The sequence below is a fragment of the Procambarus clarkii genome, chromosome 90, assembly GCF_040958095.1.
Source record: "Procambarus clarkii isolate CNS0578487 chromosome 90, FALCON_Pclarkii_2.0, whole genome shotgun sequence".
Classification (NCBI taxonomy): Eukaryota; Metazoa; Arthropoda; class Malacostraca; order Decapoda; family Cambaridae; genus Procambarus; species Procambarus clarkii.
Window position 1 is genome coordinate 12,330,761 of NC_091239.1, and position 27,372 is coordinate 12,358,132.

General features: G+C 43.4%; 1 protein-coding gene across 1 annotated transcript in view; it reads left to right on the forward strand.

Annotated features, from left to right (window-relative positions):
* Window positions 1-27,372, forward strand: part of LOC123746573 (uncharacterized) — an 81,740-nt gene that overhangs the window by 10,807 nt on the left and 43,561 nt on the right. The window contains exons 8-20 of the mRNA XM_069318535.1: window positions 3,363-3,478; window positions 4,411-4,573; window positions 5,321-5,442; window positions 6,107-6,266; window positions 7,043-7,229; window positions 9,533-10,182; window positions 18,855-18,971; window positions 19,120-19,290; window positions 20,199-20,286; window positions 21,855-22,027; window positions 22,891-23,042; window positions 23,353-23,478; window positions 26,865-27,027. Coding sequence (XP_069174636.1) covers window positions 3,363-3,478; window positions 4,411-4,573; window positions 5,321-5,442; window positions 6,107-6,266; window positions 7,043-7,229; window positions 9,533-10,182; window positions 18,855-18,971; window positions 19,120-19,290; window positions 20,199-20,286; window positions 21,855-22,027; window positions 22,891-23,042; window positions 23,353-23,478; window positions 26,865-27,027 — 2,388 coding nt within the window. The remainder of the gene's footprint in view (window positions 1-3,362; window positions 3,479-4,410; window positions 4,574-5,320; window positions 5,443-6,106; window positions 6,267-7,042; window positions 7,230-9,532; window positions 10,183-18,854; window positions 18,972-19,119; window positions 19,291-20,198; window positions 20,287-21,854; window positions 22,028-22,890; window positions 23,043-23,352; window positions 23,479-26,864; window positions 27,028-27,372) is intronic.

A 27,372-nucleotide genomic window follows, 5' to 3' on the forward strand; every position in this document is an offset into this window, starting at 1 on the left:
GGTGACCTTAGAAATTTTTTTACTGAGTATAATTGGACAGACTTGATGCTAGGCAAGGAAGTGAATGAGATGTATGGCAAGTTTTGTGAAATATATGATAAAGGCACAAAAAAATTATACCAAAACAGAGATGCAGAACTAGGAAACAGGATTGGTTCAATAGAAATTGCGAGAGGGCTAGAGACCGAAAGACACAAAAATGGAATCAATACAGGAAGAGGCCGAACCCCCAAACATACCAGCGATACAAAGATGCGAGAAACAACTACACGGCAGTGAGGAGAGAGGCAGAAAGAAATTTTGAAAAAGGGATTGCGGACAAATGTAAAACAGAACCAGGTCTATTCTATAAATTCATAAACAACAAATTGCAGGTAAAGGATAATATTCAGAGGTTGAAAATGGGAAATAGATTCACGGAAGATGAAAAGGAAATGTGTGAAACACTAAACGAAAAGTTCCAAAGTGTGTTTGTACAAAATGAAATCTTTAGGGAACCAGATACAATAAGAATTCCAGAGAACAACATAGAACACATAGAGGTGTCTAGAGACGAAGTGGAAAAAATGCTCAAGGAGCTCGGTAAGAACAAAGTAGCTGGCCCAGATGGCGTTTCACCATGGGTTCTGAGAGAATGTGCATCTGAGCTCAGCATTCCACTTCACCTGATCTTTCAGGCATCCCTGTAGTACAGGAATCGTAGCAGACGGGTGGAAACAGGCTAACATAGTTCCAATCTACAAAAGTGGCAGCAGGGAAGACCCCCTCAATTATAGACCTGTATCATTGACAAGTGTAATAGTGAAAGTATTGGAAAAACTAATCAAAACTAAATGGGTAGAACACCTAGAGAGAAATGATATAATATCAGACAGACAGTATGGTTTTCGATCTGGAAGATCCTGTGTATCGAATTTACTCAGTTTCTATGATCGAGCCACAGAGATATTACAGGAAAGAGATGGTTGGGTTGACTGCATCTATCTGGACCTAAAAAAGGCTTTCGACAGAGTTCCACATAAGAGGTTGTTCTGGAAACTGGAAAATATTGGAGGGGTGACAGGTAAGCTTCTATCATGGATGAAAAATTTTCTGACTGATAGAAAAATGAGGGCAGTAATCAGAGGCAATGTATCGGAATGGAGAAATGTCACAAGTGGAGTACCACAGGGTTCAGTTCTTGCACCAGTGATGTTTATTGTGTACATAAATGATCTACCAGTTGGTATACAGAATTATATGAACATGTTTGCTGATGATGCTAAGATAATAGGAAGGATAAGAAATTTAGATGACTGTCATGCCCTTCAAGAAGACCTGGACAAAATAAGTATATGGAGCACCACTTGGCAAATGGAATTTAATGTTAATAAATGTCATGTTATGGAATGTGGAATAGGAGAACATAGACCCCACACAACCTATATATTATGTGAGAAATCTTTAAAGAATTCTGATAAAGAAAGAGATCTAGGAGTGGTTCTAGATAGAAAACTATCACCTGAGGACCACATAAAGAATATTGTGCAAGGAGCCTATGCTATGCTTTCTAACTTCAGAATTGCATTTAAATACATGGATGGCGATATACTAAAGAAATTGTTCATGACTTTTGTTAGGCCAAAGCTAGAATATGCAGCTGTTGTGTGGTGCCCATATCTTAAGAAGCACATCAACAAACTGGAAAAGATGCAAAGACATGCTACTAAGTGGCTCCCAGAACTGAAGGGCAAGAGCTACGAGGAGAGGTTAGAAGCATTAAATATGCCAAAACTAGAAGACAGAAGAAAAAGAGGTGATATGATCACTACATACAAAATAGTAACAGGAATTGATAGAATCGACAGGGAAGACTTCCCGAGACCTGGAATTTCAAGAACAAGAGGCCATAGATTTAAACTAGCTAAACACAGATGCCGAAGAAATATAAGAAAATTCACCTTCGCAAATAGAGTGGTAGACGGTTGGAACAAGTTAAGTGAGAAGGTGGTGGAGGCCAAGACCGTCAGTAGTTTCAAAGCGTTATATGACAAAGAGTGCTGGGAAGACGGGACACCACGAGCGTAGCTCTCATCCTGTAACTACACTTAGGTAATTACACACACACACACACACACACACACACAGTGTCGGAAGATCATTTGATATCACACAAAACTTATTATCATTAAGATATCGAAATAAATTCATATGCAAACCATGACCAAAATTTCCTCGCCTGTTGAACAAAAGAGCATTACAGAAAAATGAAAAGCAACTCGCTAATAGAGGATCCGTCACATTATAGAGGTTCAAATCCTCTCTTTTTCTCTCTATAATTCCTTTTCACATAACCCTAAATATACGCCAGGATTCACAGAGCACTTTTAAAGTGACTAATTTACGAAACCTGTATATCTTTCCTTCAATTATAGGGGGCTTATAATCGATACTTTATAACAAGTAGTTCACGATACTCTTTTGTTTAGCTCAAGTGGCTTTGGTGGCCCGGGTTTCGAACCCATTATCGAGAGATTTGTGAAAATGTGAAGCTTTTATCAAGCTTGGAACTTACTAAGCATAATGAACTTTGGGGTTCAGTTTTCGAGCCTTTTCTAACTTTTTTTCTACTTTATGTTATGGTGATGATGGCCATTTATTTGGGTTTGTTTGTACAGTGGAGATCTAGCTTCCTGCAGGTCTGCGTTCGAGCCCCCGATGGTTCAAGTGGTTTGATACTGCTCTTTATTTTCGTCTTATCTCAGCCCCTTGTTCTCTATATCCCAGCCCCATGTCAGTGAGCCCTTATATCCCAGCCCCATGTTCTCATATCCCAGTTCCTTGTCCTCATATCCCAGTTCCTTGTCCTCATATCCCAGTTCCTTGTCCTCATATCCTAGCTCCTTATCTTCATATCCCAGCTTCTTGTCCTCATATCTCAGCTCCTTGTCCTCATATCCCAGCTCCTTGTCCTCATATCTCAGCTCCTTGTCCTCATATCCGAGCTCCTTGTCCTCATATCTCAGCTCCTTGTCCTCATATCCCAGCTCCTTGTCCTCATATCCCAGCTCCTTGTCCTCATATCCCAAAACCTTGTCCTCATATCTCAGCTCCTTGTCCTCATATCCCAAAACCTTGTCCTCATATCTCAGCTCCTTGTCCTCATATCCCAGCTCCTTGTCCTCATATCCCAGCTCCTTGTCCTCATATCCTAGCTCCTTATCCTCATATCCCAGCTAGTTGTCCTCATATCTCAACTTCTTGTCCTCATATCCGTTCCAAGTGCTATATAATCATCCTAACTCGGTTTTCTCCCCTCAACCTCACATCCCCTTCCCCCTCACAATACGAGTCTGAATGGCGTATATCGGTTGGTCCATCAGGTCAGTGTGAGAGGGACCAAGGGTCGATCATCTACGAGAAGATCACCGGGCAGACGGTACGGACAGCCAGAGAGACCCTCTACCAGCTCGATACTACGCCAGGAGGCCTCAGCGAGGTTAGTACAGGTCTTTACGAGGTCAGCGGAGGTCCTAACGAGGTCTTTGAAGGTCTCAAGGAGGTCAGTGGAGGTCTTAATGGGGTTTGTACAGGTTAGTGTGAAATATGAATTTAGCTCAAGACACTGATTCTGCTCAGGACACACTAGTTACTTAATTCAGAACAGGACTGGCTGTATATTTGCTGTACCTCATATTCTGGGCCACATGACCTCATACTATACACCGTATAATCGACAACATGCCACCACATAGCGTCCCCCACCAAGCACCACATTAACCACATACCCCTGCACCACACCAACCACATACCCTGCACCATATTAACCACATACCTTGCACCACACCAACCACATACCCTGCACCATATTAACCACATACCTTGCACCACACCAACCACATACCCTGCACCATATTAACCACATACCTTGCACCACACCAACCACATACCCTGCACCATATTAACCACATACCCTGCACCATATTAACCACATACCCTGCACCACATTAACCACATACCTTGCACCACACCAACCACATACCCTGCACCATATTAACCACATACCCCTGCACCACATTAACCACATACCTTGCACCACACCAACCACATGCCCACATGAAGCTTCGGGACCCTAGTGAGAGCAGTAACACTCCCGGTTGCAATTCTTTTAAGCAGGCGATGCGTCACAATAACGTGGCTGAAGTATGATGACCAGACCACACACTAGAAATTGAAGAGACGACGACGTTTCGGTCCGTCCTGGACCATTCTCAAGACAATCGACTTGAGAATGGTCCAGGACGGACCGAAACGTCGTCGTCTCTTCAATTTCTAGTGTGTGGTCTGGTCATCAATTCTTTTAACCCTGTCGTAGGTTCGAACCCTAATCACGGCCCCTTGTGGATGTGTTCACATACCTTGCCGTTACAGAAATGCGGGCAGCGTTGCCTCGAGGACACAGGGGAGTGCCCAGCCTTCGCGGTTGACTACCGCAATTCTCGCTGTTTCAAGCTTGACCGCAACACCCAGGGCCGCGGCCAAGAGATCATCAGCGCCCCCGGCAAGAGTTACTTCGAGAAGATCTGCGTCAGGAGTGAGTCTTAACGGTTTGGTTATACGCTTAAACGGACAGTTTTTGGGGTAGAGAGAGAGAGAGAGAGAGAGAGAGAGAGAGAGAGAGAGAGAGAGAGAGAGAGAGAGAGAGAGAGAGAGAGAGAGAGAGAGAGAGAGACAGAGAGAGACAAGGAGAGACAGAGAGAGAGAGAGAGAGAGAGAGAGAGAGAGAGAGAGAGAGAGAGAGAGAGAGAGAGAGAGAGAGAGAGAGAGAGAGAGAGAGAGAGAGAGAGAGAGAGAGCTATTATGACAGATGACACTATGCAAGTCTAACCCATCCCAATCTCTCTAAAGACGATCCATCCTATCATTAAACAATCCAGCCATTAAACAACCCAGTCATTAAACAATCCAATCATTAAACAACCCAATCATTAAGCAATCCAATCATTAAATAATCCAATCTAGTCATTAAGCAACCCAATCATTAAACAATCCAGTCATTAAACAATCCAATCATTAAACAATCCAGTCATTAAGGAATCCAATCATTAAATAATCCAATCTAGTCATTAAACAACCCAGTCATTAAACAACCCAATCATTAAGCAACCCAATCATTAAATAATCCAATTATTAAGAAACCCAATCATTAAACAACCAAATCATTAAGCAATCCAATCATTAAACTCAATCATTAAATAATCCAATCATTAAAATCAATCATTAAACAATCCAATCATTAAACAACCCAATCATTAAACAACCCAATCATATCTCCTTGCAGCCGCCATCTCGTTACAGTGCCAAGGGAAGACTTGGCACTTCGAGAGAGTGCCGGGCAAAGAGCTCAGAGGCCTAGACGATAGACAGAGGCCCCTGGTGCAGAGCCGCAGGGACTGTATAGAGGTAAGTCTATCAGGGCCGTCTGAGTCTCACTCTTAAGTCTATCGAGAGCTGTCTGTGTCTCACTCTTAAGTCTATGAGAGCTGTCTGTGTCTCACTCTTTAGTCTATCAGGAGCCGTCTGTGTCTCACTCATTAAGTCTATCAGAGCTGTCTGTGTCTCACTCTTAAGTCTATCCGGAGCTGTCTGTGTCTCACTCTTAAGTCTATCAGAGCAGTCTGTGTCTCACCCTTTAAGTCTATCAGGGCCGTCTGTGTCTCATTCTTTAAGTCTATCAGAGCAGTCTGTGTCTCACCCTTTAGTCTATCAGGAGCTGTCTGAGTCTCACTCTTAAATCTATCAGGAGCTGTCTGTGTCTCACTCTTTAAGTCTATCAGGAGCTGTCTGTGTCTCACTCTTTAAGTCTATCAGGAGCCGTCTGTGTCTCTAAGAATGCCGTTTGTATGGGGCTCTGATGTTCCTTTGGCTCTTCTCAGCTTCTGAACCCTTTATATAAGGCTCCTAAATCCCTTTCTAATCTTCTGAACCTGTAAGAATCCCATTTGTATATCGCTCTGATGTTCCACTGGCTCTTCTCAGCTTTTGAACCCCTTATAAAGCACCTAAATCCCTTTCTAATCTTCTGAACCTCTAAGAATCCGGTCTCTGATGTTCCTCTGGCTTGCAGGCGTGTCTCCAAGAGAGTACCTTCGTCTGTAGGTCAGCCGAGTACGACACCTCCAGCCTCTTGTGTCGCCTCAGCAGGAGTGACAGGAGGTCGAACCCCAACGCCTTCGTCACCTCCACGTCCCCCACAGTGGAGTACCTGGAGAACCAGTGCACCCAAGGTGAGTGTTGAAGGAGACGTATCTTGCCTCAGGTCTAAGAGTATATACTGGCTGGTGAGTGAGCTATTGTGGTGGTGTTAATAACCCTCCAGAGGTGGATAGGCCTTAATAACCCTCCAGAGGTGGATAGGCCTTAATAACCCTCCAGAGGTGGATAGGCCTTAATAACCCTCCAGAGGTTGATAGGCCTTAATAACCCTCCAGAGGTGGATAGGTCTTAATAATCCTCCTTAATAGCCTTAATGACACCCATACACACTCTTTAAGATCACGTATCCCTTTCAAAATACACCCATACATACTCTAAAAGCATCTATCCCTCTCAAAATACACCCATACATACTCTAAGAGCATCTATCCCTCTCAAAATACACCCATACATACTCTAAGAGCATCTATCCCTCTCAAAATACACCCATACATACTCTAAGAGCATCTATCCCTCTAAAAATACACACATACGTATACACACTGTAAGAGGACCTATCGTTCTTAAAATACACCCATACATACTCTAAAGAGCACTTATCTCTCTCAAAATACACCCATACATACTCTAAAGAGCACTTATCTCTCTCAAAATACACCCATACATACTCTAAAAGCACCAATCCCACCTAAAATACACCCATACATACTCTAAAAGCACCAATCCCTCCCAAAATACACCCATACATACCCCCCTAAGAGCATCTTCACTACTCAGAAAACACGTCCATACATGTCATAAGGCTCCTTCATATCCCCCCCTAACAATCCTTTCCGCCTATCCACAGTGGACGTGAGCTGTCCCTACAGGAAGACCGAGGGCGCCTATCCCGTCTACCTGGACGACACCATTGAGCAGGTCGTGTCGGAAGAGCAGTGTCAGAGAGCTTGCACGAACTACAGGCGATTCAACTGTCGTTCTCTATCCTACTTCCCTACCGGCTCCCAGTGCTTCGTTTCAGGGGACGACATAGGGTAAGTTGCTCTGTACTTTCTCGTGGATTAGGATCTTGGTACGACTCGTAAGATCGTACCAAGATCGTACGACTCGTAAGATCGTACCAAGATTGTACGACTCGTAAGATTGTACCAAGATCGTATGACTCATAAGATCGTACGACTCGTAAGATCGTACCAAGATCATACGACTCGTAAGATTGTACCAAGATCGTATGACTCATAAGATCATACCACTCATAAGATCGTACCAAGATCATACGACTCGTAAGATCGTACCAAGATTGTACGACTCATAAGATCGTTGGTGAAGTCATACCTGGCTTCACCAACTGTCCATATCAAGTGGCTGCCCAACTCTTGGCTTACCACTTACGACTCCCTCACTACATAGGTGCTGAAATCCTGTCACAACAGTACTGTATCCTCAGCCCTAAGAGTATATGACACTCAGCTCGGGGCTGAAACACCAGAAACATCTACATAAGTATCCCATAACTAAAGAATATATCCATCTCTCACCTTACACTGTGTCTTACAGGCCAATAAGCATTCAAGCACTCACCTTATACCATGATGGGTGTCCACAGTGAACCTCTGTTCTGCTCCTAGAGGGCTCACTACCAATGTATATCTCTCGGTCCTCCAAAATATCAGGAAAGGCACTTCTGCAGTTCTCCCAATCTGCCTGCACAACCGAGTCCTAGTCTGACATCAGTGACGCTTCATCACTGATGCCACAGAGACACGTATAGCTCCTCTACACTGCTTGAAGTCAACTCCTCACTATGGAGTTCTGCTCTACCACAGAGTTCAGCATACACTTCTTCTCCAGGCTCGAAATTCCTCCTTCAACTTCTGTAACCTTGAAGTTTCTCCACGAACTCCTTCCCAAACAAACCTGCAATGCCATTACCATGCCAATAAAAATGTTTTTCTAACAAAGCATAATTAAATGTATTCACAGAAAATAAACTCCCCCATCCGACATCTTTATGCTGGCACTACGGCTCCGTCTATGTGGGTCCTCCCCCATCTTGGGCGGGTCCACCCGTTCAGACGTGAACATGTCTTGACACGTCGCTGAGGTCCGCCTCTGGCCGCCACGACGCTAGGAGGCTTTCCCCATCAGTCATCCACTGACCTCCATCGAGGGCGGACGTACCACCGCTCCCTCTAGCATGTCCTCCCAACTTTAACTACTTATTTTAGCTCACAGTCTTAATACAATATCTATCCCTACACATATATATGTTCACTTGATCGCTGGAACTACGATCAAACACTAGTGGGTAAATTAACAACTGATTAAACAGGCTTACCGCCGAAATCTCTGACGTGAGGACGCTCACTCACTGGAGCTCAAACATGGCGCTCATACAGGCAGCCCACAAAAATGCTTCAGGACTGCCTCACAAGCTTCCTTCAGTTCACAACTTGAGTTCACAACATCGCCTGGCAGGCTCAACAGAAACGCCTGCTTACTTCCTTCCTCTTGAAGGCACAACAATTAGGTTGCACCAAGGCGCGACCAACACTCACCTCCAGGTCGCCTCTAATTTACCAAAATCACCGAGTAATGATGTACTATGTCCCCAATAGCTTCTTCACACTGGCAGACAAATAGTCTTCACTCCACCACTAACACAGGGAACTATATTCTTCCTTATTCTAGGAGAAGCAACAAAGTACGACCACCTCTGACGACAGTTGCGACTCAAGTGAGGTCCCGACTTCCTGCTAGCGTCACTTCACGTCTCCAAAGCATCGACATCTCATTTCATGTCATTACCAACGCCCATCCTCTGCTAGTATCCTGAGATTACTCACTGAGGTCTATTCAATTATTTAATATATGCATCTTTCCTCTGACCTCTCAATCTCAGGTCCGGAAGGCAGAATAACTCTCAGAAAGGTAGACTCGTTCCACCCAGGCTACAGAAGGTCATAACACCTACAAGTGTTGATTATACAGCTGTTGTGAAGGTTAACTTTTCAGGTACAGAATTACAGTCACACGTACAGAATTGCAATGTCAGAAACAGAACTACTGTTTCAAGTACAGAATTATAATGTCTGGTACAGAATTACAGTGACACGTACAGAATTGCAATGTCAGAAACAGAACTACTGTTTCAAGTACAGAATTATAATGTCTCGTACAGAATTACAGTGACACGTACAGAATTGCAATGTCAGAAACAGAACTACTGTTTCAAGTACAGAATTATAATGTCTGGTACAGAATTACAGTGACACGTACAGAATTGCAATGTCAGAAACAGAACTACTGTTTCAAGTACAGAATTATAATGTCTGGTACAGAATTACAGTCAAAGGTATAAAGTTACAGGGAGGACTGACCTCGTATCTTCCTCAACGCCTACTGATTCATCTTCGTCTTTTCTTACAGTGTCTGGAGGTGGTACTGAAGCTCTCCAGAACCGTCCGGGGACTACTTACTTCGAGAGGGACTGTACGAGCACTGGTGGCACTCCCGGAGGCGGAGGTACTGGCACTCCTGGAGGTGGAGGTGGTGTCATACCTGGAGGAGGAGGTGGAGGGGGTGTCATACCTGGCGGCGGTGGAGTCACACCTGGAGGCGGAGGTGGTGGCGTCAGACCTGGTGGTGGTGGAGTCATACCTGGAGGCGGAGGTGGTGGCGTCAGACCTGATGGCGGTGGGGTCATACCTGGTGGCGGCGGAGTCACACCTGGAGGCGGAGGTGGTGGCGTCAGACCTGGTGGCGGTGGAGTCATACCTGGCGGCGGCGGAGTTATACCTGGAGGCGGCGGAGTCACACCTGGAGGCGGAGGTGTCAGACCTGGTGGCGGCGGAGTCACACCTGGAGGCGGAGGTGGGGGTGTCAGACCTGGCGGCGGCGGAGTCACACCTGGAGGCGGAGGTGGTGGTGTCAGACCTGGTGGCGGCGGAGTTATACCTGGAGGTGGCGGTGTCAGACCTGGTGACGGTATGTAAAATCTCCCTGAACTTGTCTGTGTGACTGTGTGTGTGTATTTGCTATTTGTGTATGCAGAATCGAGCTCTTAGTTCCATTCTATTTAATTTTTCTTTTATTATATCTACTACATATATATCTCTCTGACACACGCACACACAAACATGGAACAGGTGCAGGAAGAGAACCTAGATGTAATAGGACTCACAGAAACAAAATTGTCAGGAATCATAACAAACGCTTAGTTTCCACAGGACTACTATACGGTAAGAAAAGAGAAAGAAGGGAGAGGAGGGTGGAGGAGTGGCCCTGCTGATAAGGAAGGACTGGAGTTTTGTGGAAATTTTGGACTGTGAAGGATTCAGAGACTACATAACAGGAACTATGACAATGGGTGGACCTAAGATAATAGAGGCCGTCGTTTAAATTCTCCCACTAAATGACAGAAGACCCCACACATGAGTTCGATAGGAACATGACAACCATTAATATAACAGAGAGTAGCTTCACTTGCCTGCAGGAATGGATCCAGACTCTTAATCATGGGCGACTTCAACCATGGAAAGATAGACTGGGAGAATGGAGACCCACATGGAGGTGCATATACACAGAGAGTGAAACTCTTAGAAGTGGCAACAAGGAACTTTCTGAGCCAACATGTCAGGGGACCCAACATGCAGGATTACAGAGGGGAAGGGAGATACCCCCAAGACTGGAATACAAATCATCAACAAGCACATAGGTACTACACCACACAACACCCACAATACTACCAACACTGGACGAACCACTACCAACACTGGACGAACCACTACCAACACTGGACGAACCACTACCAACACTGGACGAACCACTACCAACACTGGACGAACCACTACCAACACTGGACGAACCACTACCAAAACAACACACCCTGGACCTGGGTAGAGTGGGGGAAGAACTACCAAAGCCCACAAGAAGTGACACGCAATATGGTAAATCATTCATATTTCCAAACCTACAAGGCCTAAAATCAAAATCAAGAAATAAAGTTAAGTTCATAAATGGCCTTCTAATTGAATCGAACTCAATATTTGGTGCATTTACAGAAACCCACACAAAAGACCACATGGATAGTGAAATCTGGATCCCAAATTATAATCTATATAGATGTGACAGAGTAATTAGGTCAAGTGGAGGAGTAGGTCTGTATATTAAGGAGGAGCTGGCATGCACAGAGCTCCTGAACTCGACCAATGAGGTGGTAGAGGTAATTGAAATCAAGGTAGAAAATATAAATCTAATTATTATTTTAATATATAAACCGCCAGATGCAACAGTTGAGGAATTCACTGAGAAGACCCACAAAATAGAGAATATCCTTGATAACCTAGCAAACCCAGTACCAGATATTATCTTCCTTGGAGACTTCAAACTCCCCAGTTTAAAATGGAGAATAGAAAACAATAATATTATAGCAAGAAATCAACCTGGAAATAACCAACCACAGGTCAGAGAACTACTGAGATTCTGTGACAAGTTCTCACTCAGTCAGCAGATTACAGAACCAACTAGGAACGAGAACACGCTGGACCTGATATTCACGAACAATGGTGAGTTAATCAGAGACATTACTGTCTCAGACACTACTTACTCAGACAACAAGATCATTGAAGTGCAAACTAACATTAATAACGGTAGTAGGCCCAAGAGAATCAACAAGAGAGAAGGATTATTCAGAAAATTCAATTGTAATAATAAAAGGATAGACTGGGAGAAAATAAACAGGGAACTTATAAACACTCAATGGGAAAATGTTCTAAGTAATAAAAATCCTACACAAGGAATAGAAAAACTGACTTCTGAAGCATATGAAGTCTGTCTGAAACATGTTCCGTTTCCGTTCCGTTTCATTGGACCTCAGAAAGGTACAATGTACAAAGAGAACGCAGACGACACTACAGAAGAAGGAAAAAATTAACGGAAACGCTTAAGCAGACACGACTTTCCATACAAAGAAGGAATAATTTAAACAGAGAGATTGAAGAAATCGAACAGAGACTGAAGCATTTATATCAGATTGAAGAAAGGCAACTAGAACAGAAAACAATTAAAAAAATAAAGAAAAACCCAAAATATTTCTTCACATATCAAAAGGTCCAATATTTCTCTATCCAATATAGTAAATCAAAAGCAAAAACCACTGCCAGTATTGGACCTATTCGTACTAGTGAAGGTTCATACACTGAAAGTGACAAATAAATTTGTGAAATCCTAAAAAAACAGTATGAGGACATGTCTAGCACTCAGATACACAGCATGAAAGTGGATGATCCGGACAACTTTACGCGTGATATCCAAACACCTGTAAATATAACTGATATCAACACGAGCGTGGCAGATTTTGAAAGAGAAATTGATGACATACCCATGCACTCAGCCCCGGGTCCAGACTCATGGAATTCAATATTTATAAAGAAATGCAAAGTGCCAGTAGCACAGGCACTCGGTATAGTGTGGAGGAAGAGCTTGGACACAGGGGAGATACCAGATGCGCTTAAAGCAGCAGACATAGCCCTGCTAATCATCGACTTGAGAATGGTCCAGGACGGACCGAAACGTCGTCGTCCCTTCAACTTCTAGTGTGTGGTCTGGTCAGACATAGCCCCTCTACACAAGGGAGGGAACAAAGCATTGGCAAAGAATTATAGACCAGTTGCACTAACGTCCCACATAATAAAAGTATTTGAGAGAGTGATCAGGAGTCAGGTCACCAGTTTCATGGAGACCAATGACCTCCACACCCCAGGCCAACATGGATTTAGTGCAGGAAGATCATGCCTCTCACAGCTACTTAACCATTATGACAAAATCACTGAGGCATTAGAAGAAAAACATAATGTAGATGTGGTATACACGAATTTCGCTAAGGCATTCGACAAATGTGACCATGGAGTGATTGCACACAAAATGAGGTCAATGGGAATAACTGGTAAAGTAGGACGCTGGATACTCAGTTTTTTGTCGAACAGAACACAAAGAGTAACAGTCAACCATATAAAATAGAGTCCACGCGCAATTAAAAGCTCTGTACCTCAAGGTACAGTCCTTGCACCACTGCTTTTCCTTATTCTCATATCAGATATAGACTCAAATATAAGGCACAGCTTCGTATCATTCTTAGATAAGGATGATCCTTAGATAAGGGAGTATCTAAGCAATAGGGAACAGCGAGTAACGGTGAGGGGGGAGGCATCAGAGTGGCGAGATGTCACCAGCGGAGTCCCACAGGGCTCTGTACTCGGACCCATCCTGTTTCTAGTATATGTAAACGACCTTCCAGAGGGTATAGACTCATTCCTCTCACTGTTTGCTGATGATGCAAAAATTATGAGAAGAATTAAGCCAGATGAAGATAGACAAAGACTACAGGACGACCTGGACAAGCTAGTGGAATGGTCTAGAAAATGGCTACTAAAGTTCAACTCACGAAAGTGAATAGTAATGAAATTAGGCGAAGGGAGCAGAAGGCTGAACACAAGGTACCATCTGGGAGGTGATATCCTGCAAGAGTGAAATAGAGAGAAAAATCTGGGGGTTGATATCACACTGAACCTGTCCCCAGAGGCCCACATCAAAAGGATATCATCAGCGGCATATGTTAGACTGGCCAATATAAGAACTGCCTTTAGAAACCTGTGTAAGGAATCGTTCAGGACCTTGTATCCCACTTATGTCAGACCAATCCTGGAGTCCATACCCAGTTAAACACAAGACAAAATCAGAGGTATGCCACCAGACTAGTCCCAGAACTGAGAAGTATGAGCTACTAGGAAAGGCTAAGGGAGCTGAGCCTCACGTCCTTGGAAGACAGAAGAGTAAGGGGAGACATGATAACTACCTACAAAATTCTCAGGGGAATTGACAGGGTGGACAAAGAAAAACTATTTACCACGAGTGGAACACGAACAAGGGGACACAGGTTTAAACTGAATACCCAAATGAGCCACAGAGACATTAGAAGGAACTTTTTCACTGTTAGAGTAGTTATCAAATGGAATGCATTAGGAAGTGATGTGGTGGAGGCTGACTCCATACACAGTTTCAAGTGTAGATATGATAGAGCCCAGTAGGCTCAGGAACCTGTACACCAGTTGACTGACAGTTGAGAGCCAGGACCATGCAGCCAGAGCTCAACCCCTGCAAGCAAAACTAGATAAGTACAACTAGGTGAGTACACATACACACCCAGGAAGCAGCCCGTAGCAACTGTCTAACTGCCAGGTATCTATTTACTGCTAGGTGAACAGGGGTTCAAAGGTGAAAGAAACTCTACCCATTTGTTTTCGCCTTCACCGGGAATCGAACCCGGCCATTAGGACTACGACCCAGGCGCTATCCATTCAGCCGCAAGGCCCCCCTGTGTGAGTGTGTGTTGAGAGAGAGAGAGAGAGAGAGAGAGAGAGAGAGAGAGAGAGAGAGAGAGAGAGAGAGAGAGAGAGAGAGAGAGAGAGAGAGAGAGAGAGAGAGAGAGAGAGAGAAGAGAGAGAGAGTGTGTGTGTGTGTGTGTGTGTGTGTGTGTGTGTAATTACCTAAGTGTAATTACCTAAGTGTAGTTACAGGATGAGAGCTACGCTCGTGGTGTCCCGTCTTCCCAGCACTCTTTGTCATATAACGCTTTGAAACTACTGACGGTCTTGGCCTCCACCACCTTCTCACTTAACTTGTTCCAACCGTCTACCACTCTGTTTGCGAAAGTGAATTTTCTTATATTTCTTCGGCATCTGTGTTTAGCTAGTTTAAATCTATGACCTCTTGTTCTTGAAGTGCCAGGTCTCAGGAAATCTTCCCTGTCGATTTTATCAATTCCTGTTACTATTTTGTATGTAGTGATCATATCACCTCTTTTTCTTCTGTCTGGTGTGTGTGTGTGTGTGTGTGTGTGTGTGTGTGTGTGTGTGTGTGTGTGTGTGTGTGTGTGTGTGTGTGTGTGTGTGTGTATGTCCTTTACAAATTCAGATATATCTGTAGAAAACTCATGGGTATATTTAAAAAAAATGTGAATATGATATCCCTAAAGAAGATTATATTTTGGTGAAAGGTTGAATTATAAGTTGATCCATGGTTGACTTTACATTGAGTCTTGGTTGAGATGTAAACTTGAGTATACACAGCAGCCCCATCCCCCCCCCATTAACAGCAGGTTGAACCACTCTTCAAGTACCACCACCAACCACCACACTTCACTGTAGCTAGTGTAATGGGTTTAGAAGTATTGCTAGTGGTCAGGCAAGTTGGTATGCAACTTATAACTCTTATAAGTAGAGAGACACTAGCAGCATCCATTATTAGAGTAGAGTAAAAATTATTATTATTAAAATATGCATTTTCAATTGACTTCATCAGGCCAATTTAACTATAACCTTCAAGATATATATATATATATATATATATATATATATATATATATATATATATATATAAATATATATATATATATATATATATATATATATATATATATATATATATATATATATATATATATATATAACCCTTTTGGTAGCAATGGTGGTAGTAGTGGTGATAAAAAAATGTTCTGAAGCAATCGAATGGTTTCATTAACTGCATTAATGGTAATTGCTGTGGTGGTAGTTTAAGTGGTAGTGGTAGTGGTGGTAGTGGTAGTAATAATTGTTGTTGTAGTGGTGGTTATTGTGGGAAGATCTCTGCACGGTCTTGAACAACACACTTCGCCATGTTCCAAGAAGTGAACGCTTTCTTTCTTCAATAACACTGATCACGCACTTTGATGAACACTTCACAGTATTTCAGTTGAACATCTCTCTTTTGTAACAGTCACGGTAGGTACACAGGGTACGGTGCCTGGCCACGTTCACACAGTAGGATGTGTCCACACAGTAGGGTGTGTCTCCACACAGTAGGATGTGTCCACACAGTAGGGTGTGCCTCCACACAGTAGGGTGTGTCTCCACACAGTAGGGCGTGTCTCCACACAGTAGGGTGTGTCTCCACACAGTAGGGCGTGTCTCCACACAGTAGGGTGAGTGTCCACACAGTAGGGCGTGTCTCCACACAGTAGGGTGAGTGTCCACACAGTAGGGTGTGTCTACACACAGTAGGGTGTGTCTCCACACAGTAGGGGATGTGTCTCCACACAGTAGGGCGTGTCTCCACACAGTAGGGTGTGTCTCCACACAGTAGGGTGAGTGTCCACACAGTAGGGGATGTGTCTCCACACAGTAGGGCGTGTCTCCACACAGTAGGGTGTGTCTCCACACAGTAGGGCGTGTCTCCACACAGTAGGGTGTGTCTCCACACAGTAGGGTGTGTCTCCACACAGTAGGGTGTGTCTCCACACAGTAGGGGATGTGTCTCCACACAGTAGGGGATGTGTCTCCACACAGTAGGGTGTGTCTCCACACAGTAGGGGATGTGTCTCCACACAGTAGGGGATGTGTCTCCACACAGTAGGGGATGTGTCTCCACACAGTAGGGTGTGTCTCCACACAGTAGGGCGTGTCTCCACACAGTAGGGCGTGTCTCCACACAGTAGGGTGTGTCTCCACACAGTAGGGTGTGTCTCCACACAGTAGGGTGTGTCTCCACACAGTAGGGTGAGTGTCCACACAGTAGGGGATGTGTCTCCACACAGTAGGGCATGTCTCCACACAGTAGGATGTGTCCACACAGTAGGGTGTGTCTCCACACAGTAGGATGTGTCCACACAGTAGGGTGTGTCTCCACACAGTAGGGTGTGTCTCCACACAGTAGGGGATGTGTCTCCACACAGTAGGGCGTGTCTCCACACAGTAGGGCGTGTCTCCACACAGTAGGGTGTGTCTCCACACAGTAGGGTGTGTCTCCACACAGTAGGGTGTGTCTCCACACAGTAGGGTGAGTGTCCACACAGTAGGGTGTGTCTCCACACAGTAGGGGATGTGTCTCCACACAGTAGGGCATGTCTCCACACAGTAGGATGTGTCCACACAGTAGGGCGTGTCTCCACACAGTAGGGCGTGTCTCCACACAGTAGGGCGTGTCTCCACACAGTAGGATGTGTCCACACAGTAGGGTGTGTCTCCACACAGTAGGGCGTGTCTCCACACAGTAGGGCGTGTCTCCACACAGTAGGGCGTGTCTCCACACAGTAGGGTGTGTCTCCACACAGTAGGGCGTGTCTCCACACAGTAGGGTGTGTCTCCACACAGTAGGATGTGTCCACACAGTAGGGTGTGTCTCCACACAGTAGGGCGTGTCCCCACACAGTAGGGCGTGTCTCCACACAGTAGGGCGTGTCTCCACACAGTAGGGCGTGTCTCCACACAGTAGGGTGAGTGTCCACACAGTAGGGTGTGTCTCCACACAGTAGGGTGTGTCTCCACACAGTAGGGCGTGTCTCCACACAGTAGGGTGTGTCTCCACACAGTAGGATGTGTCTCCACACAGTAGGATGTGTCCACACAGTAGAGCGTGCCTCCACACAGTAGGGTGTGTCTCCACACAGTAGGGTGAGTGTCCACACAGTAGAGCGTGCCTCCACACAGTAGGGCGTGTCTCCACACAGTAGGGTGAGTGTCCACACAGTAGGGTGTGTCTCCACACAGTAGGGCGTGTCTCCACACAGTAGGGCGTGTCTCCACACAGTAGGGTGTGTCTCCACACAGTAGGGCGTGTCTCCACACAGTAGGGCGTGTCTCCACACAGTAGGGCGTGTCTCCACACAGTAGGGTGTGTCTCCACACAGTAGGGCGTGTCTCCACACAGTAGGGGATGTGTCTCCAAACAGTAGGGGATGTGTCTCCACACAGTAGGGCGTGTCTCCACACAGTAGGGGATGTGTCTCCACACAGTAGGGCGTGTCTCCACACAGTAGGGGATGTGTCTCCACACAGTAGGGTGTGTCTCCACACAGTAGGGTGTGTCTCCACATACACAGGGTAACAGTGTCACTGTTAAACACATACAATAAATTAGTTTCTATACATTTTCATGATTTATTTTGAAAATCACAATCAAGGGCTTAAACACTGTATTAAATAAAATCATGTAATGGCTTGAAGTTATGATTCGTTGCTTTGAATTTGTATAAATATATTTTGAATTTTCATATGAACATTCCACTTGTTGCATAAACCATGGAAAAACATATATTAATCCATGTTTAACGTAATCTTATCCATTTAATTCCAGGTCTAGTTGTTATCAATTTCAATGCCAGTCGTGGCTAGAGGGATTTATTGTAGTGTAGGATTGTAGGATTTTGTTGTATTGGCGCCATGTGTACCCATCGAGGAAGACGTGCTTGAGAAATGTAAAATTCACGTTAGTCTATTGTTAAATTAACTTTGTTTATCCAGCATCGTTGGGGTGAACATTCACAATTCATACGACCAAAATATACTAATGGGTTTATCTAGTTAACTATGATATAAGTATGTTAAGGGAGGTTATTCCTCCGTGTCTCTTACCCAGCGGGGTCGTCTAGACATATCACTCCAGGCAGACTACACCACTCCGCTCTCAGTAAAGATATATACTCAGTATACTCAGCTTCTTGAGTATACTGTAAACCATTCCTCTAGTCTATACTGTCCCTAGCAGCACCCTGAGCACCCGGCACCTGTAGCGCACTAATGGTTCGACCTGGGGGGGCTCCTGGCTTCCTCTGGCTCCTCCTCCAGGCGGGTTTTCATTCGCAGTAGATCGCTGTAGCTTCGGCCGGCTCACCTACGAGAAGGTCACGGGCTTCGAACTCTCCGGCATCAAGTCGGAAATCCTCTTCTCCAGCAGGACTCCGGGTATGTATGGAGCCCTGGCCCTACCAGAACGGTGTAAGAGGCATTTGGTAGATATTCATTGTTTACATATTGCTGGGTATTTGGGAGGGTGAGGATAAAGTATCCTATTGCCTTTCGGTTTCCTGCTATTAACGTTATCTCCTTCTAGGGATCACAGCGAGGTGCGCGGAGCTATGCAAGAACCTCAACAGCTGCATGGCCTTCAACCTCGACTACAACCGGTTCGAATGCTACTCCTTGGACACCAGAGCCTCTGAGGTCCCCCAGAACCTTCGTCAGTCCAGTGGGGTCGGCTACTTCGAAGGCATCTGTCTCCGGAGTGAGTTGCGGGACTTCGATAAAGATTTAAAGACATCAAATCTTCGGGTCGAGAAAGACCTTGAGTCACACATACTGGCTGTCATTCTTAGTCCTAAGAGCCCAACCACTTGGGCTGGACGGTAGAGCGACGGTCTCGCTTCATGCAGTCCAAGTGGTTGGGCACCATTCCTTTCCCCTATCCCATCCCAAATCCTTATCCTGACCCCTTCCCAGTGCTATATAGTCACAATGGCTTAGTGCGTTCTCCCTGATAGTTCCCTTCCCTTCTTAGTCCTAAGGCCTAAGACCTCACAATATAACCTGCCCTCATACATGACCAGTTGTATATTGTTGTGTCAGTCATGAGGGTTACCTTACCTTGAGGTTACCTTGAGGTGCTACCGGGGATTAGTGTCCCCGGAAGCACCTCACAAGGTAGGGTAACCCTGCCTCACAGCACCAGGGTAACATCACATGCTAAATGGAATAGACGACTAAAGTAGTAGACTATAATTTAGCTCCTTGATTAAATCATATATTTGTATACAAAACGATTCTTTGATAATCTGGGTTCACTGTGGAGGCTGGAGAGATTGATATTACAAAATCGATTAGATTCAAGGACAATCAATTGCTGGATTATTTTGATAAGTGATAAATGCTGTCAACACTCATTTTGTTGATTGACTGAGTATAATCACTACTCGTATGTACTTACCTAAATGTACTCATCTAACTGGTCTTTGAAAGGTCCAGTGCCAGCTCTCAACCCCCCTCCCCCCCCCCCCGCCTTGCCAGCTGCTGGTAGTTCACTACACCGTCTTTTGCTGTGTCATTTGTATATTATATATCAATAGAGTATATCTGTGTTACCTGCGTATTATATAAGGATTATATAGGCAGTGTCTCCAACCTCGTACTCAACAGGCGGAGGGTGTGGGCTGAGGTGGACCTTCGAACGCGTACCAAACTTCGAGCTGAGTGGCAGAGACAGAGAAACTCTGAATGGCATCAGGTCCGTTGAATTCCTCCCTGTTTGTTCGGTGCTGACTTTGATCCATCCTGTTTCGTTCAGGAAACAGTTCGTTCGTTCTCGTGTTCTCTTGTGTTCGTTCTCTCCCTCTCTCTCTTTATCTAACTTTCCTTTCTTTCTCCATCTCTCCCTTTATCTAATTTTCTCTCTCTCTCCCCCTTTATCTAATTTTCTCTCCCTCTATCTAACTTTCTCTCCCTTTATCTAACTTTCTCTCCCTCTCTCCCTTTATCTAACTTTATCACCCTCTCTCCTTTTATCTAACTTTCTATCTCCTTCCCTCTCTTCTTTTACGAAACTACTTTTCTACTTTTCCAAATTATTTGTTGAACAAAATTATTAAATTATTACTTATTAAATTATTAAATACTATTTATTATTAAATTATTACTTGTTATTAAATTATTGCTTATTATTAAAAACTGAGTCATTAAAACTATTACTAAAAACTAAATTGTTAAAATTATTACTGAATTATTAAATTTTAAATTTTACTTGTAATTAATAATCAAACAATTTATATAGACTCCGTTCAGCCCTCCAAGAACTATACCGATTTATATATATATATATATATATATATATATATATATATATATATATATATATATATATATATATATATATATATATATATATATATACGAATGAAGGTTTTTAAAATTTAAAATAAATTTTCTTGAGGTGGCCAGAAACATATATATTAATATGTTGTCAAGTTTAAGTTCTTGTTCAATGTCTTAATTTTGTTTACAAGTTATAGTGACTTGATTGTTTGTTGTTGTTTTCGTTTGTTTTGCTTTGATTGATGTGTGTGTTTTTCAACTTAATAACCTCCTCATTTACTCACTGACCTCTTAATCACTCTAGAGGTCGTCTGAGTAAATATATCTTTCCTTACAGACATTGTTATCCCTTTAGAGCACGTCTGAGGGCATGTTCCTTACCCCAGTGACTTCTCCATATCTCTAGAGTACGTCTGTGTGCATATAACTTCCTTTATAGGCCTCTTTATCCCCCTCTAGAGTACGTCTGAGGGCATGTTCCTTACCCCAATGACTTCTCTATCCCTCTAGAGTACGTCTGTGTGTATATACCTTCCCTTACAGGCCTCTTTATCCCCTTTACAGCACGTCTGAGGGCATGTTCCTTACCCAATGACTTCTCTATCCCTCTAGAGTACGTCTGAGTGCATATTCCTTCCCCTGACTGACCTCTCCACCCCCTCTACAGCACGTCTGAGTGCATATTCCTTCCCTCACAGGCCTCTTTATCCCCTCTACAGCACGTCTGAGTGCATATTCCTTCCCCCTGACTGACCTCTCCACCCCCTCTACAGCACGTCTGAGTGCATATTCCTTCCCTCACAGGCCTCTTTATCCCCTCTACAGCACGTCTGAGTGCATATTCCTTCCCCTGACTGACCTCTCCACCCCCTCTACAGCACGTCTGAGTGCATATTCCTTCCCTTACAGGCCTCTTTATCCCCTCTACAGCACGTCTGAGTGCATATTCCTTCCCCCTGACTGACCTCTCCACCCCCTCTACAGCAAGTCAGAGTGCATAGAGAGGTGTCTGGAGGAGCGGAGGTTTACCTGTCGCTCGGCCAACTACGAGTACGCTCGGAGGCTGTGTAGACTCTCGGATCAAGATCGCTTCTCTGCCCCAACCTCCTTCCAAGCCGCTCCCAACGTCGACTACCTGGAAAACCAGTGTGCTCCTAGTAAGTAATCCGGGGTAGCTAGGAACGCACATACCCAAGTGAAATTGAAATTGAAATAAGTTTATTGAGGTAAAATACACACAAAGGAATGAGGTAGCTCAAGCTATTCTCACCCAGTTCAGTATATCGTGTTAATACATACATATACACACATCACAAACAATAAACATATTAGCAAACATACTGAGACATACCCAAGTCACCCCTCCATAGCCAAACTACGCTTAGAAATCGGGGATAATTGTGATTTCGCTACTTTTCACAGTGCATAATGGGGGCCCTAACATAGAAAATATAGCTCACTAGTTGAGAGGTTATGTCTTGTAAGGGGAGTGGGTTTTTGGGTTGTTTTGGTGGCGGTTAGGGTCATAAACCCTATCATATATTACCCGCCACGAGCTCCTAACTACCAAGACCGGAGATCGTCCGGAAATCGTAATGAATAAAGAGGGGGAAGCTTTGTTGATCAAACCACACACTAGAAGGTGAATGGACGACGACGTTTGGGTCCGTCTTGGACCATTCTCAAGTTGATTTGAGAATGACTTGAATCGACTTGAGAATGGTCCAGGACGGACCGCAAGCGCCGTCGTCCCTTCACCTTCTAGTGTGTGGTCTGGTCAATATAATTTAGCCACGTTATTGTGACTCGTCGCCTGCACAGGGGGAAGCTTTGATGCTGCACCTACTCAATCCTCCCTCTACCATCACGGTTACCTCTACCTCGACCTCATATGGACCAATAGGCCTGGTACAAATGCCTTTATTCTTGGGGTCTTAAATACAGTCATTTCTGATCATTGCTCAATTATAGAGCTACAAATGGCTGTGTTATTCTGATTGGCTCTGACTCTCTCCTACAGAGCCCGGGGGCTGTGTGTACAAGAACAATCAGAGAGACAGGTACCTGATCTACACCACCAAGGCTACCAGCGCCTTCAGCGACGCTACCTGTAAGCGAGCCTGTGATGTGGAAACAGAATTCAACTGTCGAAGCTACTCATTCATGAGTGCGGTGAGTCACGACTCTTATTCACTCTCCATAACTCATACAAATACAGTAGAAATTTAATTTGCACCAAAATAAACTTCAAAAATATAATTATAAATAAAAATAAAAAGTTATAAAGAAATAAGATAAAATAAAGCTAAATTAACATAAATAACCCCAAGATTAATTTATCCAAGAAGCTGTACTGTATATCTTTTTTTAACTATAACATATCATTCGTGTCCATGTAGCACGGGCTCACCATAGCCCGTGCTACATGGACACTTCGTCCTGAGAAGCTAAATCTTTAACAACAACGTATCATTGTTACCAGAGTAACTCCAACACCAACCAGTGCTACTTGAGCGGCGACACAGGCACCAACTGCTGGCAACAGTGCCTTCCAGTTCCTCCCAGGATCCATGTTTGCCTGAGATGGAGTGTTCAGACTACTCCACAGGTGAGTCAAGTAGGACCTTAAGCAGATGAAGTCAAGGGTGAGCTTAAGCAGGAAGGTCCTACTCTAGCAGGTGAGTGAGTCGAGGGTCAACCTCAGCGGGTAAATCGATGGTTAAAACTTGAGTCGAGTTTCGTGTGATTATCAAATCGGCAGAAATCTAAATATTAATGGATCAGGAGTAAGGGTTTCTTCTGATTTGAGAATAGCATTTTGGTGAAGATGTCTGAAAGGATCTGTTGAGGACAACTGAAACCTCTTGGTTTCTATGAAGGGTTTTGATTAGTGTCGAATGTCTCTAGATTCTATTGATTTCTGATAATAATTTCTTGAGATTTGATGATAAGGCAGTATCTTAAGGGATACACAGACGATGAGTCAAGATATGATGACCAAAGCTCACACTAGAAGATGGTGAAACTACGACGTTTCGGTCCGTCGTGGACTATTATCAAGTCGATTGTGTATATCAATCGACTTGAGAATGGTCCAAGACGGACCGAAACGTCGTCGTCGTCTCCTCATCTTCTGGTGTGTGGTCTGGTCGTCTGAAAGGACACGCTCGAGGTAGTGAAAGTCTCTTAGGTTCTTATCTCTCGTTAGACTCTTAGTCTTCTTGATGGGGATGTACCCTCTTGGACTCTTAGTCGCCTTGATGTGGATGTACTCTCTTGGACTCTTAGTCGTCTTGATGTGGATGTACTCTCTTGGACTCTTAGTCGTCTTGATGGGGATGTACTCTCTGGGTATTTGAAGGAGTGGACTCTGGTCTACTTGAAGAGCTGGACTCTGATGTTCTTGAAGGGGTGGACTTCAATGTGTTTGAGAGTACAAACAATGGACCTGGATAACTCGGAATAGTTCTAAAGATAGTTTACTTTGGAAGAACTGCTCAGAAGCGCCTTTGGTGAAGTCTGAATACTGAAGATTACTGACGAGAGAGAGAGAGAGAGAGAGAGAGAGAGAGAGAGAGAGAGAGAGAGAGAGAGAGAGAGAGAGAGAGAGTTTCTTTTGACTGTCTCTCTCTTGTGTTGGTTTCTTCTTTGTCTCACAAACATAGAGACAGACACAGACAGGTAGAAAAATAAGACAGACACCGAGGCATAGAAAAATAGACAAGACTCTATCACATAGGCACAGACATAAACAAACCCAGACCTCAGAGAAAGAGACCTTACCAAGGCCCCCTTCTCTCTCTCTCTCTCTCTCTCTCTCTCTCTCTCTCTCTCTCTCTCTCTCTCTCTCTCTCTCTCTCTCTCTCTCTCTCTCTCTCTCTCTCTCTCTCTCTCAGGTACCAGACGTGGTTAAACAAGCAAATCCCACTTCGACTCAGCAACTATTCAATCCTCCCTCCAGCATCACCACCACTGCTGCTGGAGATGACGTCAGTACTGATGTACTGACATCAGTACTTGTGATGTACGTGTTCTTGATGTCATCTAACTTCGTTGATGAGTCAGTCTTTTAATCTTGGCTTGTATGTGACTGTTTGTCAGGACTTCAGTAGACTTTAAGCTTAATGTGGGACATTTTTTTCCCTGCAAGGACTTCGGTATGCTTAAGGCTGAATATGGGATTATCCAGGAGATTTAAGGTTAATTTGGGATTATTATTTCACCATTCTTCAGTAGACTTAAGGCTTAATTTATGAATATTCTTCTGCAGTAATTCTATAGATTTAAGGCTTAATTTGGGATTATTCTTCCTACGGTAATCCTATAGACCTAAGGCTTAATATGGGATTACTTTTCCACAGTATTCCAGTAGACTTTAAGTTTAATTTTGAAATCTTCCTCTACAGTATTTACTTAGACTTAAGGCTTAATTTGGGATTAGATACTATAAAACTTAAAAATGTTTCCAGTAAAAATATTATCAATTTAGTCAATATCATTCATTTGCCGAATGTCTTCCAAAAGTTCAAGATTGTTCAATTGTCATTTGCAATAAATAAGAACTCTTTGCAACACTTAAGTAATGATCTTATAACTTAAGACTTAAACTTAAACTTAAGACATAACTTAATGATCATAACATAACTTAAGATATAGACTAAGTTGAGGCCTAGTGTATATTGTATAATTATAGTGGCAAGATGTATTACTGTATTTCCTGACTTCATTTCTTGTATATTTCTTGAGCAATTAGCAATGTATTGTGCACACTCACGTAGATTCACTTTTTTCTCAGTCTTGTGCAGCTTACTCTTGTGCACTTCTGGGACAGACATATTTTTTTTGTTTTGACTTCAGCCATAAAGTATTGGCTGACTTTCCTCTTATAGTGGCTGACTTTGATCTGAGATTAGTGGCTGACTTTGATCTCAGATTAGAGGCTGACTGATCTCAGATTAGTGGCTGACTGATCTCAGATCAATGGCTGACTGATCTCAGATCAGTGGCTGACTGATCTCAGATTAGTGGCTGACTTTGATCTGAGATTAGTGGCTGACTTTGATCCGAGTTTAGTGGCTGACTTTGATCTGAGATTAGTGGCTGACTTTGATATCAGATTAGTGGCTGACTTTGATATCAGATTAGTGGCTGACTTTGATCTCAGATTAGTGGCTGACTTTGATTTCAGAGAAGTGACTTTTGAGTTTGATTTCAGAATAGTGGCTTACTTTAATGTCCCCCTTTCCCAATGAATAAAAACCGGATACATTACTCAAAACTGGTGACTGAAGCTGTTAACATTCAGATTGGACTGATTAGCCAATCAATCGTAAAAAAAAAAGTTAATTTTAAGCCAGGAATTGAATAACAGACGATCGAAGATTGTTAATGAGATTCGCAGAGAATAAAATACGAAACTAACAGGAACTAACACTAATTTGCTCAGCCTATGAAATACAATGAAAATATACGGGCATACTTTTTTTAGTTAGATCTTAATAGAAATACAACACATAACTTCTGTAGAAAACCAACTTTATAGAAGACGTTGGTTGTAGCAATAACCCGCCAAACACACACCGAAACTACGACGTTGGTACAACGTTGGAACAAGTTTTAACACCTAACCAGTTATAACAACCAATATAGCAAGTTGTAACAAGGTTCTAATACGTCATAAACACGTTAAGCCAAGATGTAACAACTTTATTACAAGTTGTAACAAGCGGAAAATAGACAGTTTCGGTTTGTGTTTCCAGGGAAGAGACATTTCTACTTACGGGTCGACCTTCGCTGTATCCCCTACGACACTCCCAACTCACTCACCACTCACCATGCAAAGTCACGCGAGGCTCACCACGTGTGTCTAAACTCCAGACAGACAGACAGACATTCTCTTTTAAAAATATAGTTATAACTTTGGCTAATTAAGCAATATCAGGTCATTCTTCCCTTCAAAAACGTTTTTAAATAATAACTCGGCTCCATTCACAGTTCCATGTCGTGGTTGGATATGGCGAGGCTGGCCTTGGCGCCGAAGGGGCTGACAGTCTGAGGCCAAACCTATCAGTGAACATGACAAGAGGACATGAACATGAACATGACAACACCGAACAAATTAAAAATAGAACGAAATTTGCAAAAAAACAAAAATTGTATTGATAGACAAAAGAACCTAATTCAGTATATATCAAAATGGAAAACAAATTATTGAATCAAAGTAAAAATAATGAAATTAATAAATTAAAAGAAACACCAATAGAAGAAAATACAATTTAATAATCCGAAAATAAATCCAAAATAACATTAGTTTTAATATTCGCAAAACACCTAAATGATTCACAATTTCAAGTCTTAAATTGTCGTTTTTTTTCACCTTTCTCCTTCTCTATGCCTCTCTTTTGCTTCTCCTTTTTATCCTCTCAATATGTTTTAGTAGGATAATGAGCAACCGAAAACAGGCACACTGCCTGAGAGTTAGAAGATAGCCACTGTAGTGCTT